At 37.1% G+C, this 20,577-nt stretch overlaps 1 protein-coding gene across 7 annotated transcripts in view; it reads right to left on the bottom strand.

The window, feature by feature from the left end:
• Window positions 1–20,577, bottom strand: part of LOC134537788 (protein unc-13 homolog B) — a 1,087,975-nt gene that overhangs the window by 24,559 nt on the left and 1,042,839 nt on the right. For all 7 annotated transcript variants that reach the window (XM_063378591.1, XM_063378590.1, XM_063378592.1 and 4 more), the window contains 5 exons: window positions 19,341–19,437; window positions 15,799–16,020; window positions 13,948–14,114; window positions 10,791–10,948; window positions 2,417–2,544 (listed from right to left, as the gene is read on the bottom strand). In XM_063378591.1, the coding sequence (XP_063234661.1) occupies window positions 2,417–2,544; window positions 10,791–10,948; window positions 13,948–14,114; window positions 15,799–16,020; window positions 19,341–19,437 (772 nt within the window). The remainder of the gene's footprint in view (window positions 1–2,416; window positions 2,545–10,790; window positions 10,949–13,947; window positions 14,115–15,798; window positions 16,021–19,340; window positions 19,438–20,577) is intronic.

The following is a 20,577-nucleotide window of genomic DNA, read 5'->3' as shown; positions in this document are numbered from 1 at the left end:
CTGCTAGCACGAGTTCCACAGAGTCTTCTCTCAACCGGCTGCGTGAATAATGCGGTGACCACGACCCGCATCTGCGATCATCGACGCCGAAAGGCTGCCCGCTGAGGTCTTCAAGCTGCGCATGGATGCCGAAAAAGGCGGTAAGAGAGGCCGCAAATTATACAAGTCAGTTACGGACTTGGTAATAAGTCAGTTACGGACTTGGTAATAATTCAGTGGTAGCCCAGAAACAATTTGCAAGTTGGCACGGGACTTCGGAAGTAAAAAGTAGGTGTCGGACTTTGCAGTAAAATGACCAAGGGGAACATAGAAAATTCCGCCGAGGGTCATGAAGTGGTTTGCGACTAGGAGCATAACAGAGTTCTGCTCAGCAATACTTTAAAAAAAAAATATATTTTCTCGTTCTATTAATACGGTGAAAATAAAAGGTGTTACTACTTGATTAAAACATTAAGGGAGTAGTGCAGTGGCATTAGCGGGACTACCAGTTGTGGCGTTTAAGACTACCAATGAACATAAACAAGGAGGTAAATTTTTAATGAAAAACTGTTTTAAAATAATTTCAAGCAACAGCATGTTAGGTGATTTGTCTCCAATTTTCTGCACTAGTATAGTGTTCGTTTTATTACCAAATAGTGTGAATTAAGAGCCGGCGAAAATGTGCAAGTATCAGGGAATCAGCACGGCGGCAGAGGTAGAATAAAGACATTCGCTCCGTCGATGTTTCCGGTCCGACTGGGGTGATCTGGTCAAGGATCAACGGAAATAAAAAACACTCGCCGCTATCACTTAAACGACACTGAAGATTTTAGCCAATTTTATTTGGGGAGAAGTGTTGAAATTTAAATTGTGTTAGAAATATCTCGTTCCTAAGTCTCTGGTACTGTTAAAACAATGTCTAATTTTGATCTGTAATTGAAGGTTTAAGTATTTTGTATAAAAAAGAATTAGTAATTATAACTAAAAGAAAAGGGTCCAGTTAGAATTATTTATTGAGGAATAATTCGTGTAGTTATGAGAAAATGTTTAAAAAGTAGTGAATGGTACGTAATTTTGTATAAGTTTATTTCAGGTGTTTTGTTGGTAATCGCTGGAACATGAATTGTAGCAGTAATGTGTAACAGCCAACATAATAAGAAAATTTATATTAATGTATGAGGATTATATGTGTTTGTATAATGTGTGAATAAATCTCTGTACATGCCGTACTAAATATGTGTTATACATTGCTCTGTGTTTCCTTAAGCTCTTGTTGCCATTCTAATTTCCAACGACTAGGTAACAAAATCATATACATAAAAAAAACTATTATCTGAAATGTGGAAACTATGCAAATCATTTGATATGACTGTCCCAATCAATTTCATTTGTATCTGGGTGGGAAGAGAGTGTGCAAAACAAAAATAAGTCCAAATCTGACCATCATTGTAGATTATTTCTTAGTTTGTTTTCTATCAAACCATATCACTGAAAATCACTCAAAAAATTTTATTAAGCATTCAGTGAGAATTATAAGCGCCTATATCCAAAGCTTGTGTTGAGCCAGACAAACTAAGTCCATTTACATAGTTATGTACCTGTGGCTGTTGATAAAAGTCTCCCATTTGGAAAAAAATTATCATAAGTTTGTTCTTACCGGCCACACGCATGTGGAGGTAGAGAAAAACACAATTGCATGAAAAAAAACAGTTTTTATACTCTCAAAATTATGACTTACGCTCGTTCTGTTCTGAGGAACAAATATTATCAACTAAACCTAACTTTGTGAGTTACACAAATATGAAAAACTAGCTGACCCGTGCAAATATTTTGCACAGTATCGTGATGAACAAACACTGAATAGTAATATTATAATGTAGAAATATATAAATGCAAGTATTTATTAAAGAAAAATAAATTTTTTTGAAGAGAAGTAATAAATATCAGCCTTATTGTAAAAAGTCGTTATCTATATATACAATATGTTCAGGATCAATGTTATGAAGTTAGGAGTATATATCTGATTTAATTTTATTGATTTGCATGATAGATTACACTTGCATATAGAATGTAAACAATCTAAAAGTTGTCATGTTAGTTAAACAGCTTGTAATTAATGGTGCCTCCTACATGTTAGTTGAATATATTTTCATTACGAATGCCATTAACGGATTGCATTCCTAATGAAAATAATGCTTTTTATAAAAAGGGTTTTAAATAATTTTTTTAAATAAAAAAAAATAATTTTAAACTATTCATCTATTTTTCTCAATACCGAGGAACACAAGCTTTAAAATAATGTTTAAATCATTCATTTTGATGAAGAATTAAGGGAAATATGACGTTTCCACAAACAAACAAAAAAAACCTTGAGAAATAATATATACGATTCATTTGATTAACATTAAATTTTGAGTTAATGTGGTTTTGAACTTACACTTTTGTCAGTCATTGGAGGCAGCACCACCTGTTTCTCCAGGATTCTCATGACGATCTTCCACAGCTCCTTGAGTAACCTCTTCAGCACCGTTTTCTCGCAAGACTGAGCGTACAGCGACAAGGAACCTGGGGAGAGATCAATTTAGCACCCATTAATACAACTCACACGAGCCACACTTGATGCATTACAAACTCTGTATGTTACCAAGATATTAACTACTCCACCATTTCTGTTATTTATTAATGTTTTAACATCTACACAAGTCTATCCACTTTTACGTTAACTAGGTCAAAATTATAAAATTACATATTTCTACATATAAGTACAATCACTATGCAATTATATAATCATAATCTACTTTGATTATGAATGGATATATATGTAAATATTTATAAAACACAATTATATAAACAATAAAAATTCATATAAAATGTTTACAATACATGAATTAAATAACCATAAAGTAATCGCATAAAGTGGCTATGATATTATTCATAGGTATTTTAATATTAGAAATTTAAAATTAAATACATTTTTCCTATAGTTGAAACCTACGCAGATTGATTTATCACCATAGAAAATAGCTACAGTAGAATCCCGCTGATGCGACCCCTCACGGTTCCCGGAAAAACGGACTTATAAACGGAATGGTCACAATAGAGAATTCGGGCCAATTCCCCCCCCCCCCAAAAAAAAACCATAAAAAATTGCCTTTGTTCGCATAGATTTCATATTCAAATAGTCTATGGTTTAAAAAAGACAACTTTTTAAATTCATATTACAGTATTTAAATAGCATGATGTCTCCCAAAAAAAGATATCCTAGAAAACAATATTGGAGCTCCCGTTGCAGAGAAAAAAAAATTCAACACAGTGCAGCGTGTCCATTTTCGCCGTCTTTGTATAGAAAAATCAGACGATTTAGTATTGAAATGATAACTTTTTATTAAAGGTTTATTATGTCTCTTGCGGGCTGTATTAGTGTGGCGTTTGAAAGGTTGCATCCCGTGACACAACGGGTGGTCTGGTGGCGCTAATCGCTCTGGTCCTTCCGGCTGACGTGCAGGAATGCGAGAAGTAGGGTAAGCGTGCGTGCGTGTGAGAGAGAGAGAGAGAGAGAGAGAGAGAGAGAGAGAGAGAGAGAGATAGAGAGAGAGAGAGAGAAAGAAAGAGAAAAAGAGGGGGGGGATGGGGGCTGGCGACCAGCAGCATCGTTAGCTAGCGAGAGTGTGACGGTAAATGTCGACCTTCACCACTTCCGCTTGCTGCAGGGCTCACTCTCTTTTATCTCTGTCTCCCACTCCCACAAATATATTGGCTGGCAGGTCTCGCCCTCTTCACCTTCTTTATCTTATCTCTCACGCACACTTGAAGCACCTAATACGTCGCACGGGGACGGCAATAGACGCGCGCGTACAGGGCCGGAACTAGGAGATTCGTTAGGGGGGGCAAAAATTAATTTGCCGCCCCCTCCTTACCGACATTATAAAATACCCTTTTTCGTTAGAAGCGGTGGTTGAAATGATACCATTCACTTATACATAATTGAGAACTTATATTTATCAAGTACACAAGAAAGCTAATACAATTACATTTTTTATTATAATGAAATAGACAGTTATCAAACTATTGTTTATTGTTTGCACAACAGTGAAAATTATTGTCTTACCAATAAGTTTATTAAGTAAGTACTAAAATTACATAAGGAACATGTTATTCTGAATTAAGTATAATATTGTATTGATAACCATACAAAGAAATTCAATTCAAAATTTAATTTTTCGAGCATGATTAGCTGCAAAAGTGTTAATAATATCATCAAATATGATCAAAGCAGCTCGTTTGTGTTCAATAGATATAATACTTAGATTTGTTAATCTCTGCTAGCCCATCGTGCTTCTCAAATAGCTTTTAATAAGTTTAAGTTTACTAAAACTTCTTTCACCTGACGCAATTGTAACTGGAAGGGTGAGAAACATTCTCAGAACAGTAGTAATGTTAGGATGTGCCTCCTCCAGTTTATTTTTGTAGATAAGGCTCAACATTGTTGATGCTGTAGCATCTTTTAATTCATAGTCTACTGTTAATGCATGATGCTTAAAACTTTCAATTTCAAATACGAATTCTTCTTTGTTAAGATCGGCACTGTGTTTCCTAATTCTGCTGCTTTGACTTTTAAATCTTCTACTTCCATTTTATGAATTTGAACACCACTTAAAAATCCAAACTTTTTGTTAATGTTCTCAGTTCCATAATTAATCTGTCAATGACTTCCAACATTACTTAACGTAAGTTTTTTTGACATACGACATTGCTAAGCACTTTTCTGTAGAAGAAAACTAAAAACTAAAATAAATAAATAAATAAGTAAAAATAACCAAAAGACAAAAAGCACAAATTAAGCAAAAAATTGCTGTTGTCAACAGGATATAAACACCACAAAATATTCCGTAACAGGAATATGGTCAACAAACAAAGAAAAACAAAGAAAAATGTACTAAGAGAACGATAAAACCCCACAAATGATGACGACACAAAAATATTGAACTCAAAAAAATTCAGCACAATGGTTGAAACGAGACAAAAACACGACAAAACGAAAAGACGAAACAAACACAATAGTTTTCCAAACAGAATAGAACGATAAAAAACCCACAAATGATGACAGCACAAAAATATTGAACCCAAAAAAATTCAGCACAACAGTTGAAACGAGATAATAACACGACAAAACGAAAAGACGAAACAAACACAATAGTTTTTCCAAAACAGAAACAAAAACAAGCGACGTTTCGGAAACTGCTATCTGCTCCCGTCCACAGGCAGAGACGCACATGGTACAAAAACACAGGTGCGACTGAGTAGGGGCTGGAAAAATGAGGGTATTTATCAGAGAAAGGGCTACATCTTGCTCAGCCAAGTGATCACCCATGCAACGGGTCCTTGAGATACCAGCTCTCATCGCAGTGGTTTTACTCACTCCAGACCACGAATTATGGTGATACTTGTTTCTTAGAGTGAAGTAACGCATTTGAAGTGCGAATATATTTACAAATTATGCATAATCAAGTTAAATAGAATTTCTTAATTTCTTGGCTAACTTATTAGTTGCGATATGTACACTTTCAAAACTTTTTTTAATGACTAGTTTTAACTTGTTTTAGCTGACTACTTTTCATATTTTGCCGCCCCCTGATATTTGCCGCCCGGGGCACATGCCCCCCATGCCCCTCCATAGTTCCGGCCCTGCGCGCGTAGATGCTATCAAGTGACCCGTGCTCAGTTTACCGGTATTGGATAGCGCGTGGGCAGTCGAGAGGGGTGTAATGTATTTTTAGCCATCTTTTGTATACCTGCCTGCTTACAGTACAGCGCTCGCCAAGATAAATGTGAACCCATAGCGCCCAACAAAGTGTAACAGACTTTTTTTTCAGCCGATTTTACTCAAATTTTCGACTTTCTCAGCTCAAATTTTTCACGGTTCCTCAAAAAACGGTCGTATAAATGGAATGGATGCATCAGAGGGGGTCGCATCGGCAGGATTCTACTGTATTCAGTAAATTTCATCAAAATATTTACAGTTGTCATTGAGAAAGCTAGCACATACATACAAGAATTGCTCGTTTCGTATAGGATTAAATTTTACAGCAATCATTTATACAAAAATCAACGTAAGGCAGTTAACACATGCTCAATGAAGGGGGGAAAAAAAAAAACCCTCAGTGTATATATTTTACGAGTATTTCACACAAAGTTGGTTGCTCACTAACAGATTTTTGAGCTTTTCTTAACAACATGGTTGCTACAGAAATAGAATCTTAGAATTTCCTGACTTTTCCCTGTTTTCCAGAAATTTAAGAGAATAATTCCCTGACTTTCTTATGAAGTACATACCATAAATATTAACATGCATTAAATGTAATATAAAAATTTCAACATGAGGTAAAATAGGTTTTTTTATTGTGTTATTTTGACTGCAGAATTGCGAATGTGTTTTTTTCCTTCGACATGGCTGGTGAGAGCTCTTCGGCCTATATTGCTGAGTTGAATACTTTTGTAGTACAAAGTGCAGTACGCAGAATTTATGTTTTTAGCAGAGGGTTTAATATGCTGAAACTGTGACTCCTTGAGCCAATTCTCCTTAAAAGTAGTTTTCTTTGACATCTCTAAGCTAAAAAAAATACATATTAATATTTTCAGATTAGGTTAAAAAATTATTATTATGAATTCTTAAAAAAATATTACTACACAAATACAAAAACTATTACAAATTCACACCTAGCAATATAACGGGCCTACTTAGATAATTACAATAGCAGCATTACAACATGCAATACTCTTACATTCTTCAGTGGCGTAGCCAGGATTTGTGTATGGGGGGTGTTAAGAAGCATTCGCCCCCCCCCCCCTTCCACCCACCGTATTGAAGCGGGGGGTCCGGGGGTCCTCCCCCGGGGAAATTTTGGATTTTAAGGTGTAAAATAGTGCTTTTTTTAGCAGTTTTCGGTACTTAAATTTAAATATTGTAATGGTAAAAATTTTATTAATTTTAATATGAAATTTGTTTGAGTGATGAATAAGAAATTAATTAAAGATTTGTCGCTAAGGGGGGGGTTCAAACCCCTAAAACCCCCCCCTGGCTACGCCCCTGACATTCTTACAATGTTAACTAACGATTCTGGGGAAAAACATGTTCAGTTATGCATATTTTTTTATACACAATGTAAGTGTCACGTAACATAACTCACGGATTATAACGGTTGGAAAAAAAAAAGTAATTAAAACAAATAGTTAGAAAAAATGCAAAAACATAACCGCACACAAAAGCCACGTGTTTTCGTATCAGCTTGGTAGTTTTCAAAATGAGAATTGGTATTGCTTCTTTATCAAAATGCACTTTATTTTCTTATGATCGCATCAAATACTAACTTCACCTGAAACCGCCTTTAAATTCACGTAATAAGCTTTGTACTCATCTTATTCCACGTGAAAATAGCCTTCAAAAGATAAACGACGCCATGCCCGTTCTGTAGTTCTTGCATGGAACGGAACAAAACACAAAGTCTCATGGGCAAATTAAAAAGGATCAAAACACGAACAAATGAAGGCCGGGTTCACTAGTGAACAAACGAGTGCCTGGATTGGCCAGAAGTTATGGTGGGTGGTTGTAACAGCCTATTGCAACGGACAATCGTAGACCAAGTAAAAAAAAAAGTTGCAGTTGCCGTGTGCCTTAAGCAGCAGCCTTTTAGCGGAGTCGTTCGGTAGCAGTACAAGCGCATCAAAACAAAGCTTTGTTTGAATTATAAGCAACTTTAAAATTTCCAGAATTCTTAGAATTTTCCCTGACATTTCCCGGAATTCCCTGACCATTTTAATTTCCCTAACATTTCCCGGTTTTCCCAGTTTTCTAGTCCTGTAGCAACCATGTAACAAAGATGTGCAAGCCCTGCTTGTTATAATTTTGTGCATTAAGATGTCAGCCATCCAAATATATTTCATCACTATACAACAAATCACATGCACATCTGGCAAAAACGTTGGTGATAAACGAAGTTCACATATGCCTTTCTAATTTTTTCATGGTAAGTATGTAATAATTTTTTTTTTCGAAAGATGTCTGTCTATCGAAATTAATTACCTCCTTTTTCATAAATGAAATCTCTGAGATATTCTACAGTAAACTAGTACTGACAAAAAGTGTTGCCATGTATGGTATTTGGCACTATAAATTTTTGGTGACAACAGGAACAGGAGTTATGCAAAAAGGACAAAGAGAAGGTGTTTAGTAAACAAAGAGGCAAGGGCAAGAGGGAAGATATTAAACTGTGGTAAAATTATGCTAAACTGTCAAGGATGGCACTCTATTTTGTGATAAGAATTTCAAGAACATTTCTGTAATCTTCCAGATGTTCCTACACTTACAGCAAGCCTTAAGGCACTGTCTCAAATGCAGAGTTTGTTATACAATTATATTGACATTACTTTTAACTGAGGTTTTTTTTATACACTTATTCCAAAAGCTCTCTTTCATTTGTTGGTTCACAAATTTTTTCATCATTTATTATTCACCAAAAAAATTTGTTTGAGCTGTAAAAGATCTTGACAGTTATTAAACAGTATCTGGTGAATAAATTAAATGTGAGAAAGTGTGATAAATTTACAGGAATAGCACTGCTATATAGTAATGACAAAAAAAAATTATATAACCAACCTGCAGTGTGAAATCAGGCCTTAAGCATATTATCATGCATATTTATTCAGGAACTGTGTAAATGAATACAAAAAAATTAATTTGGACTGGAAATGGGAAAAAAATCACGAGTTGGAGCAGCTAATAAAAAATGTTCTTTATAGGTTTGGTTATAAGAACTTCACATACTGGCAGGATACAGGACAGCTGAAGGTGAACTAAAGTGCTCAAAAAAAAAAAAAAAAAATTTGTCACCATGCCTTTATGACCAAGAGATGCAGCAGTGTACACGGAAGGTGTGAAAGTGCTAGCACCATGTCAACAAGCCAGGTTGTGGCCTAACATATCGGATGGCAGAAAGCTGTCAACCAGTGCACATAGCACAGGAGGGTAGCAGGTTACACGGAAAGCTGCCGACCAGTGCACAGAGCACAGGAGGGTAGCAGGTTACACGGAAAGCTGCCGACCAGTGCACAGAGCACAGGAGGGTAGCAGGTTACACGGAAAGCTGCCGACCAGTGCACAGAGCACAGGAGGGTAGCAGGTTACACGGAAAGCTGTCGACCAGTGCACAGAGCACAGGAGGGTAGCAGGTTACACGGAAAGCTGTCGACCAGTGCACAGAGCACAGGAGGGTAGCAGGTTACACGGAAAGCTGCCGACCAGTGCACAGAGCACAGGAGGGTAGCAGGTTACACGGAAAGCTGCCGACCAGTGCACAGAGCACAGGAGGGTAGCAGGTTACACGGAAAGCTGCCGACCAGTGCACAGAGCACAGGAGGGTAGCAGGTTACACGGAAAGCTGCCGACCAGTGCACAGAGCACAGGAGGGTAGCAGGTTACACGGAAAGCTGCCGACCAGTGCACAGAGCACAGGAGGGTAGCAGGTTACACGGAAAGCTGCCGACCAGTGCACAGAGCACAGGAGGGTAGCAGGTTACACGGAAAGCTGTCGACCAGTGCACAGAGCACAGGAGGGTAGCAGGTTACACGGAAAGCTGCCGACCAGTGCACAGAGCACAGGAGGGTAGCAGGTTACACGGAAAGCTGCCGACCAGTGCACAGAGCACAGGAGGGTAGCAGGTTACACGGAAAGCTGTCGACCAGTGCACAGAGCACAGGAGGGTAGCAGGTTACACGGAAAGCTGTCGACCAGTGCACAGAGCACAGGAGGGTAGCAGGTTACACGGAAAGCTGCCGACCAGTGCACAGAGCACAGGAGGGTAGCAGGTTACACGGAAAGCTGCCGACCAGTGCACAGAGCACAGGAGGGTAGCAGGTTACACGGAAAGCTGCCGACCAGTGCACAGAGCACAGGAGGGTAGCAGGTTACACGGAAAGCTGCCGACCAGTGCACAGAGCACAGGAGGGTAGCAGGTTACACGGAAAGCTGCCGACCAGTGCACAGAGCACAGGAGGGTAGCAGGTTACACGGAAAGCTGCCGACCAGTGCACAGAGCACAGGAGGGTAGCAGGTTACACGGAAAGCTGCCGACCAGTGCACAGAGCACAGGAGGGTAGCAGGTTACACGGAAAGCTGCCGACCAGTGCACAGAGCACAGGAGGGTAGCAGGTTACACGGAAAGCTGCCGACCAGTGCACAGAGCAAAGGAGGGTAGCAGGTTACACGGAAAGCTGCCGACCAGTGCACAGAGCACAGGAGGGTAGCAGGTTACACGGAAAGCTGCCGACCAGTGCACAGAGCACAGGAGGGTAGCAGGTTACACGGAAAGCTGCCGACCAGTGCACAGAGCACAGGAGGGTAGCAGGTTACACGGAAAGCTGCCGACCAGTGCACAGAGAACAGGAGGGTAGCAGGTTACACGGAAAGCTGCCGACCAGTGCACAGAGCACAGGAGGGTAGCAGGTTACACGGAAAGCTGCCGACCAGTGCACAGAGCACAGGAGGGTAGCAGGTTACACGGAAAGCTGCCGACCAGTGCACAGAGCACAGGAGGGTAGCAGGTTACACGGAAAGCTGCCGACCAGTGCACAGAGCACAGGAGGGTAGCAGGTTACACGGAAAGCTGCCGACCGGTGCACAGAGCACAGGAGGGTAGCAGGTTACACGGAAAGCTGTCGAACCGGTGCACAGAGCACAGGAGGGTAGCAGGTTACACGGAAAGCTGCCGACCAGTGCACAGAGCACAGGAGGGTAGCAGGTTACACCGCCCCTCACCGTCGAGCAGGTCCATGAGCGGCCTGAGGACCTCGTCGGCCTCCGCGGCCACGGCGTTCCTCTGCGACGGCTGGTTCAAGGTCACCTGGCCGCCCCCCTTGATGGCCAGCAGCAGGTCGCCCAGCTCCCGCACGCTCACCGTTATCCTCGTCTCCAGGCTGCCGGCACAACCGCACATCCTGCTACCACTCTGCTCCCCCGTCCACGTTGGTTTCACATCAGTTGACGCTCTTTCATTCCGCATTATACGGTTCGGGCAGGGGCGCAACAACAGGGGGGGGGGGGGGGCAAGGGTATTTTGCCCCCCCTTCTGAAACCTTGAAGTGGGGGCAAACGGGGGCAAAGAAAGTGCTGTGTAATCAATTTTTAGATAATAAAACTGCTTAAATAGCACCATTTTCCACCTTGAAATACAAATTTTCCCGGGGGAGAACCCCCAGACCCTGCCGCTTCAATAAGGGGGATCGATGATTCTTTATAAATAGGTATATTGCCCCCCCTTTGGAAATTTAGTTGTTGCGCCCCTGGGTTCGGGCACAGATTGGGCTGCTCATTTTCAGATATTTTGTAAACAGTAACACTCATGCATATTTCTTTAAAGCCACAGAGCAGCTTAACACAACTTGTATTAAAGACATCATTGTACCGTATTAATTCTTCTTTGGTATTCCCGTAGAAACTAGTGTTGTGTCTGTTCCAAAAATATGCATATTCTAATTCCAGTTTCAAAATGGATAGTGCTACATGACAGTGTGGTGGACATAAGAGAAGTGACACACAATTGCTGTTTGTAGTTCTATGACCTATGATTTTCTGTTTACCCATGACGGTTGGTTGAACGATTTAGAAGTTGATGCGCTGCAGCGCCATCTAGCAGTGAATTACAAAAAAAATTGATAGCATAAAAACCTTTTTCATGAAAAAAAACAATTTGATGTGCCAACTTTCATAGTGATCGATCCAACGGTGTCGGAGTTCATCAACATCATAGATACATACTAACATCCAATTTTATATTTATACAGTTGATAAAGACATGGCAATCTGATTTCACATACATTATTTTTCTGTATTTTATACTAAGAGGTAATTTAATTTAATAATTTTACTAAAAATAGGGTAAATACTCATTAAAACATTAACAGAATTATGGAATTTTGTGGTAATGACACTTGTAAATAACACTTATTACTGAAATATTTGGCCATAATTATGAAAATAATCTGAAGTGAAGCTTTGCGTTCGTTGAAAAGCTTTAAAAATTGAAAGTCTTAGTTTTTTTTTATGTTGTATATGTTTTACTTGAATAAAGTTGGTTAGTAAAAAAATAAAATAAAATAAAGCACTCCATTTGCTTTTTATGGATGTTCAATATTAATACTATGCATGGTTATTTTATTATTTTAATTTAATGATGTTATATACGGGTCCCACTTAATCAGTACAAACATTACAAACGTTAAACAATTTTTTTTACTTCAATCCTGTATTTTGTAAAAATAAGTGTAATACAACTTCACAGAGAAAACATCTGCAGTTTGATTCAACTTCGCAATTATTAAAATTAAAATATCCCATTTCCATTTGATATTCCCTTAGCATCAAAACATTAGTATTTGCACAGGCCTGTATCCCTGTCCTACATAAAATTTTCACACCGCCTCATTGATCTATCTAGTAAGATTAACAGATATACTTTTAAAATACACATTATTCGTTAATCAAAACACATTTCATCAATCATGCATAATGTGAGAAATTGACTGTAAATTGTTTTCCTGCAAAATATAGTTTCCACGTTATTATTTCCGTCAACACTGCGTACCAACACTGCCAGTTTGAAAAATGATGTAAGTATAATTGTTTGATTAAACTTTGAAACAATATATTATCGACTGTGATCAAGCACGCTTCAAAATTAATACACAATGGTTTAAATCCTTTGTGTTTAATCAGCTGTGGATTATTAAGTCTAAAAAATTATATTTAAATTACCAATTTTAAGTAGGGATGGGCCAATAAAATCCTCAAATACCATAAATTCATTAGTATTTGAAGGATTCGATATTTGAGGAAAAATATTAAAAAATAATAGAAGAAATAAAGTAAAATAAAAAACTGATAACCTCTAAAGTTTACAAGCACAATATTTTTCTTCATAATTAACCTGTTAACATTCCCCAAAAGATTGTACTTTTAACATGTAATTATATAAATAAGATTAGATTACATACAGTATGTATTGCTTCTGGAAAAATATTTCACGAATAAAAAATGTAAAAGGTTAAATGTTTCAACACCATGGTTAATATTTTTCATTTCTTATACATTATTTTATTTTTGGACCCTTGAGACCTACATTTGGATTCGAGATGCATATTCGAAGCACTCTTTGGGATTCGAATTGGAGGGACATATTCGAATTCGAGATTCGGATTCAAGAAAATTATGATTCGACTCATCTCTAGTTTATAGGACATTAAGATGCACAAAAGTGTGTTAAATTAGTGACACTGTTATCTTTAAAAGATTTGTGCAATGGGAGTGCATGACTTGATGTAAGTTTTTGGACATACGCCATTGCTAAGAACTTTTTCTGTTGAAGAAAAACTAAAAAATAAATAAAAGAAATAAATAAATAAAAATACCCAAAAAAAGACAAATACACACAAAATTAAGCAAAAAATTGCTGTTGTCAACAAGGATAAATGAACACCACAAAATATTCAGTAACAGGAATATGGTCAACAAACAAAGAAAAATGTACTAAGAGAAAAAAAAAAAAAAACCCACAAATTCTCTTAGTACCTACATTTTTCTTTGTTTGTTGACCATATTCCTGTTACGGAATATTTTGTGGCGTTCATATCCTTGTTGACAACAGCAATTGTTTGCTTAATTTTGTGTGGTTTTTTTGTCTTTTTTGGGTATTTTTATTTATTTATTTATTTTATTTTTTTAGTTTTTCTTCAACAGGAAAATTTCTTAGCAATGGCGTATGTCCAAAAACTTACATCAAGTAGTGACACTGTTTTGTACGTAAGATACTGTCACTTTCCCTGTGTTTTTTCCAAGTTTTGCAGCTACATATTTTCCCCGGTGTGCAGGATTCCTGAATGAGAGGTGATGTGGAGTTCAGCGGAGGGCGCGCACTGACCTCGTGGCGAACAGCATTGCCAGGTCGTCGAGGGCGGAGTTGAGGTTCTGCTGCAGCTCCTTGAGGATGATGGCAGCGTCCTCCTCCAGCTTCTCGCCCCCCATCGACTCAAACATCTTCTCCAGCTGCACCCTCAGCTGCTGGATGTTGTTCATCAGGATGCACGCCTGAGGGACCACAGCCACTTCACACTCGATTTTCATTCATCTACTCTGGTTTCACGTTGGATCCAAGACAAGATCGTTACAGACTAGACTTCCGCGAAAACTGTGTTTTTTTATACAAATCAAACATAAAACTATTTATGAATATAGAATTAATTCTAATTGCATTTAAAAAAAGAGTGAAGTTTTTTTTTTCCCACACCTGACAGGAGTTCATGCAATATTGATCCAAAATATATTAAACACTACATTAGAGGTCTAAAATGAAAGAAAAAAAAACCGGAAATGTATTTTCTTAAACCAGTAAAATTTTAAGTTCGAAAACTGTTTTTTTTTGTCAACAAATTATATACATAAAAATAGATAATTATTAAATAACTTTACATCATGATCACAGATTATTAGTTACACAGAAAAACAATGTATGTATAATGTTGCAGAAAACAAATATAATTTTTTCAATAAAATTTTTGAGAATAAGTTGGTGTATTTATTGGAGAAAAAATAAATTTAAAAAAATTTATTCACAAAATACTTTCAGATTTCTATTATAGACGGACACACGCCACACTAGCGAGGGGATTTGAGGAAGAAATCTGCCAAAATCTTTGGTAATGAACCATTCCATATGACGTTTGCTGTGCACCACTTATTCTTTCTTCCCAACCGCATGGATGCAACTGTTACAATGACCTTAAGGGGTCTGCCTAGCCAGGCGTGTATTTGTGTCAGTGAGGTGAGATCATAAGTGTGATGCTAGCTGGTGCTTCTAGCGCGGCATCACCTGTGAACTAGTGCTCTGTCTTCTTGTCTAGCATATGCCAACTGTGAGATTTGAGTGGCGACACACATAACACTTTGTCGTGGAGAAATCAAGATAAAGATGTAACACAAAAGTCCCTTGAGTGCTTTCAAGAATCTCTACCAGGTGTTTTATGCCTAAAAATTATTCTGAAAACAAGCGTTATGGCCAGTTTCACACTTTGTAAACACAGTTTAAAAACTAAATACAGAAACAGAACTACTCATCTGCCCTCAGCGTATTCTTAAATGTTTTTCCACTACTAATTTCTTCCTGCCCCTGCCAAAGCTGCCTGCACTTCAAGATGGCTGCAACCTGCAGCTGCGAGAACCTGCCTGATGCCATCACCGCCTCCTGCCGCCGACTCGACTGGAGTGAACGTCCGTTTACGGATGCTTCGTGCTTACCGTATTCTGACCATTTACACATGCTCCCTTGCTTTCAGCCAATTTACAAACACACTATCTTGAAAGGTTAATTGCTCTTGTCTGTCCATTTCCATACCTGTCTCCTTACTATAAAAAAACAATACATATGTGCCATAAACCTTGTAAAATAAATACATTTTAAAAACTTGAGTCCAAAATTACAATGTAAATTATTTGAGGTTCATTTAGCATTTGGTATTTAAAATGTTATAATATCAAGGATAATGTTGTATTTGAAGGAGTCATAAAATCAGGGTAAGTTTTAAGATATAATCCATATGTCTCTCTTCTGCATAAAAAATGGTGTAAAGTAACTCGTTAATAAAAACAAATTGGTTTTTATGTAGTGCAGAAACCACGACTAAAAGCTTTACTTTCGAGCACTCTTTTCCAAGTTCCTTTCTAGTTTATGGTCGATAGTTTATGGTCGATTAAAACTGATTTGCGGTCTACTCACTATCCTCTCTTCCTTGAGGTGACTGGGGAACTCCTTCTTCACGATGTCGGCGTACGCTTCGAGCACCTTCGAGATGGTTTTTGCGAACCGCCTCATGTAGCGCTTCCAGATCTCCGGGTCCGGGCACTCGAGCTTCGACACGACGTCGAAGCACTGCGTGAGTTGCGTGAACACGTCCACCACCGAGTTGGAGAACAGGGCGTGCTCGCTGCTGCGTTGGAACTGCGGGCACAAGCACAGGCTGCCACTTGGAGATTTCCATTCAGATGAAGGAATTAATATGGTTTTATATTTAGGTAAATTTCATTTTTAAAAAAGGGGATTTCGTTATTATTTTTAGTTTTATACATTAACCTTCCTACTAATATATAAAAGTTAAAGTTTAGATTTTGTAACTCAATTATGTCTTTAAACACTGAGTGGATTTGGATAAAATTTTAAACAGAGATAGTCCCTATATACTCCTACTGGATTAGCAGATAGGCTACATATAATTATGGAATTCTGCCCCCAATGGAGTGAAAATTACATAAATAGGGTTTTCTAATATAAAATATAGAAGGCAAGATGTTGGGCACGAATTAATTATAAACATACAAACAGTGGGTGTTATTATCTTTTGTGTCTACCAAATAAAACATGATCAAGCCTTGGAGTTATGCTGATGTTCATGCAAAGGCAAGCCATGTGGTCATTATGTAGTCTTGGGGGACTTAGAGATGTGAACAGAAAGACGCCATATTTGTTTCAATAGTTTTTAGATAATTGAGTCGTTAGACACATATGTATGCGTTAGAAGTGTATAAAGAACAATTAAAAGTGTAAATTCCGTACGCTATTTGTTTAGTAAAATTAATGTTTGATTTCTAAAAATTTCCGTAATAATTTTTGGCATTCTAAAATTTTATGCTTTTTATGCAGTGCTGTGGAGTGTAAGTTCACAGCAGATGCAGCTATCTAGCGGAATGGCTAGTAACTTTCTCTTTTAGGTAAACGGGATTGCTTTGAAAGTGGCACGTCTTGGTTTTTAAGTGTTAATAGCGTTGACGAAGATCGCGCCGACACGTTATAAAAAAATGTTTTGAAAATTGTTTTTATTTTTTGCCAAGTGATGCATGGATGTGTAGATTTATTTTACCATTGACTAGTAAAACAAAATGCTGTTGACACTTGTAAAGTACGTATAATTATGCTGGCGAAATTGTGTAAGAAATGGCATCATAAGTGTGGCAGCATTTTACTGTTGACTGTGCAAAAAAACTGAATTTAATGTAGACAATGAGTCTGATGGACAATTTCACTGAGCAGAAGTTAGCTCTATCCGCCGGCTCTATCCTGCCGCCTGGGACAGAGATTGGGACAACAACAACCTAAGTCATTCCACGCAAATATGGCAATTGTCAACCAAGTTTTAATATTTTTACAAGAGAATGAGCAGTCATAACGATAGATCAGTTATATGGTGACCTTCATACATGTGTTTACTATCAATAAAAATTAAATTTAGAGTGTGAACCATCGTACAGCTTGCAGTATATCACAAACATTATTTTTTTTCGGCCACTTTGGCTGTTGGTACCGATAGAGCTGGTACATAGGTACCTTCCTACAGGTATAAACTATCAAATAAAAACTAAATTACAGAGAAAACTATCGTACAGGTTGTCCTAGGAGCCCTGAAGTCCTCCAATGTGTTGTTTTCATGGAGTATATCACAAACATTTTTTTTGGCTTTTTTGGTACCGATAGAGCTGGTACATAGGTACCTTCCTACAGGTATAAACTATCAAATAAAAAATAAATTACAGAGCAAACTATCGTACAGGTTGTCCTAGGAGCCCTGAAGTCCTCCAATGTGTGGTTTTCATGGAGTATATCACAAACATTTTTTTTGGCTTTTTTGGTAATGATAGAGCTGGTACACAGGCACCTTCCTACAGGTATACATTATCAAATAAAAAAGAACTTACCGAGCAAACTATCATACAGGTTTTCCCAGGAGCCATGAAGGCTACCAATGTGTGGTTAGTCTATACCTGTAGGAAGGTACGTATGTACCAGCTCTTTCATTACCAACGGCCAAAGTGGCAAAAAAAAATTATGTTTGTGATATACTCCATGAAAACAACACATTGGAGGACTTCAGGGCTCCTAGGACAACCTGTACGATAGTTTTCTCTATAATTTATTTTTTATTTGATAGTTTATACCTGTAGGAAGGTACCTATGTACCAGCTCTATCGGTACCAACGGCCAAAGTGGCCGAAAAAAAAATGTTTGTGATATACTCCATGAAAACAACACTTTGGAGGCTTTCAGAGGACCTGGTGCAAGCTGTACGATGGTTCACCCTCTAAATTTAATTTTTGTTGATAGTAAACACATGTACGAAGGTCACCATGTAACTGCTCTAACGTCATGACTGCTCATTCTCTTGTAAAAATATTAAAACTTGGTTGGCAATTGCTGTATTTGCGTGGAATGACTTAGGCTGTTTTTTTCCCAAGTTTTCTGTCTCGGGCGGCCGGATAGAGCCGGGGGATAGAGCTAACTTCTGCTCAATACAATTTATTATTTGAATTCTTTGAAAATTCACTATCAATGTAATATTTTTTTCTTTTCATTCCTATGTTTTAAAGGATGATGTATGTAAATATCTTGAGGTAATTGCTAGATTAATATAGTACATTTTAGTTTTATTAAGTGTTCTGTATATTATTTAGAATTATTTGTAGTAGTTTGGTTTGTTTGCTGTAGCTTGAAAACTATACTAAACACTTTAATTTGCTTGAATAGCATATTTAAAGACTGAATTATTAATGCCAATGCATTTCTGTGTAAGCATACAATAAAAACATTGAGGACAGAATAATACAAAAAAATTATTTTCAGTGTTATAAACAGTAAATTGTTGATGTAAGTTTGGATACAGGCTTTTTACTGTCTTTTTTTTGTAACTGAAACAATACATAGTTTATTAATTAAATAATCTCATAAAAAATGTGTAAATAATGGTTACTTTATTTTTTAAGTGAGGACCAAGAACTGAGAACTGATTTTTAAGAACCGGTACCAAACCGAGAACCGGGAAAAACAGGAATTGACCCATCACTAATACATACATACACAAACATTTAATAAGAATTTAGCTTCCTTTAAACTGAAGATAAAGAAGAAAACTAGATAAAATAAAAATCTTTTATATTATAACTTACTGTGAATACTGTTAAAAAAAATTACATGAAATTTTATTTTATTGCCTGAATTGTTAAATTAAAATCTGGCTTTTAATATACATTACTGGATACTTCTCCTGACAAACATTAGAAAACTTACATATAACAAATAACCTATTTCGCAGAAGGTCTAGCTAATAAACTACATAAAGTGTATGTTTCTGTATTTTATGTATATATAGGTACACACACAAAATAATAAACATCCAAAACACAACTCCTTTTTACAATTTTCTTCCATTTTTTTCACTAAAGAGATAAAATAAAATATTTAATTTTAATCAAAACAGAAGTCTTTCAACTTACCCCATCTTTCTTGTCTCTGTTAAAAGCTCCATGTAGGTACTCCAAAGAGACATCATCATTCTCGTTCAACCACTGCATTACAAAAGGTTCAAACCACCTGAAAAAATAAGTAGAGCAAAACACAGTTAAGAAGTTTCTGAAGGGACTTCAATTTAAGACTTAAAAACCAAGCAAACTTCCTAACAGGGCTATTAAATTGTATGTATTTGTAAGTCAAGGGGAAAATTATTCAAACACATTAAGCGGGAAAATTTCTGAGATGAGAACTTCTTTAGAGGGTTTAACTGTACTTGGTCATCATAAAAAAAAATCTTACAGCATGCTAGTTAAGCCAAAGATTTTTATTAAGTATTGCATTTTACTGATTATTATATCTCTTACTCAGATTGTAAAATTTATTTTCGAGGCTATAATTAGGTTTGTCACAGAATGAGACACAGGCCTGCAAGATAAAGCAGGGAGACTCATGCTGAATTACTCATGGGTAGTGTGTGCCACAAAAACTACCATTGCTGGTCATCATTGTTCCACTACGCCGTTTACTCCAGAAATGTTACAGTAAATCCCGGTTAAAAAGTTTATAAAAGTATTTAGAAATTCTGATTTGATCTTTTATGCAGAAAATTTTCTTAAGTTGAATTTTCTTAAGAGAGTATTACTGTATAATATACTCTGCTCTGATGGAAAACATGAAAAAAGAATAATAAAATAAAGTAATGGAAAAATAACTTTTAGCTTAGTTTCTAAATAACCTTTATGGCTTGTATGGTAGAGAACATTTGGAATATGTATTCATGGTTCGTACCCTTATGCAAGCAAGAATAAGGAGTTGTCAAGGATCCCTTAACTCATCATCTTCACTACTATAGAGAGGTACGAAACTATTTGTAATATTAACATTAAACCCCCCCCCCCCCCCCCCCCAACCACCCAAATTGTCCAGAATTATCTCTGGAACACACATCAAAAAGATAAAAAGATCAGACAAATTCCATTTGATCATAAAAATACATTTACTTTATAAATTCACAGTAAGACAGTAAAGCAAAAACACACTTTTTATTTCAACGGTAGTATACAAACAAACAAAGGAAAAAAAAAAAAAAAAGTTTTATTTATCAAATGCAATCATGTAGCTCGAAATTCACCAATTGTACCGTAGCATGCACATAGGGTTGTTTGCTGCCAAGTCAGAAAAAAAAACCTTTTATATGTATTGTCTGCAAAGGATTATGTG

Source organism: Bacillus rossius, chromosome 12 (genome assembly GCF_032445375.1).
Source record: "Bacillus rossius redtenbacheri isolate Brsri chromosome 12, Brsri_v3, whole genome shotgun sequence".
NCBI classification, from domain to species: Eukaryota; Metazoa; Arthropoda; class Insecta; order Phasmatodea; family Bacillidae; genus Bacillus; species Bacillus rossius.
The sequence above is the reverse complement of the archived record's forward strand: the minus strand, read 5'-3'. Positions and strand labels throughout refer to the sequence as shown.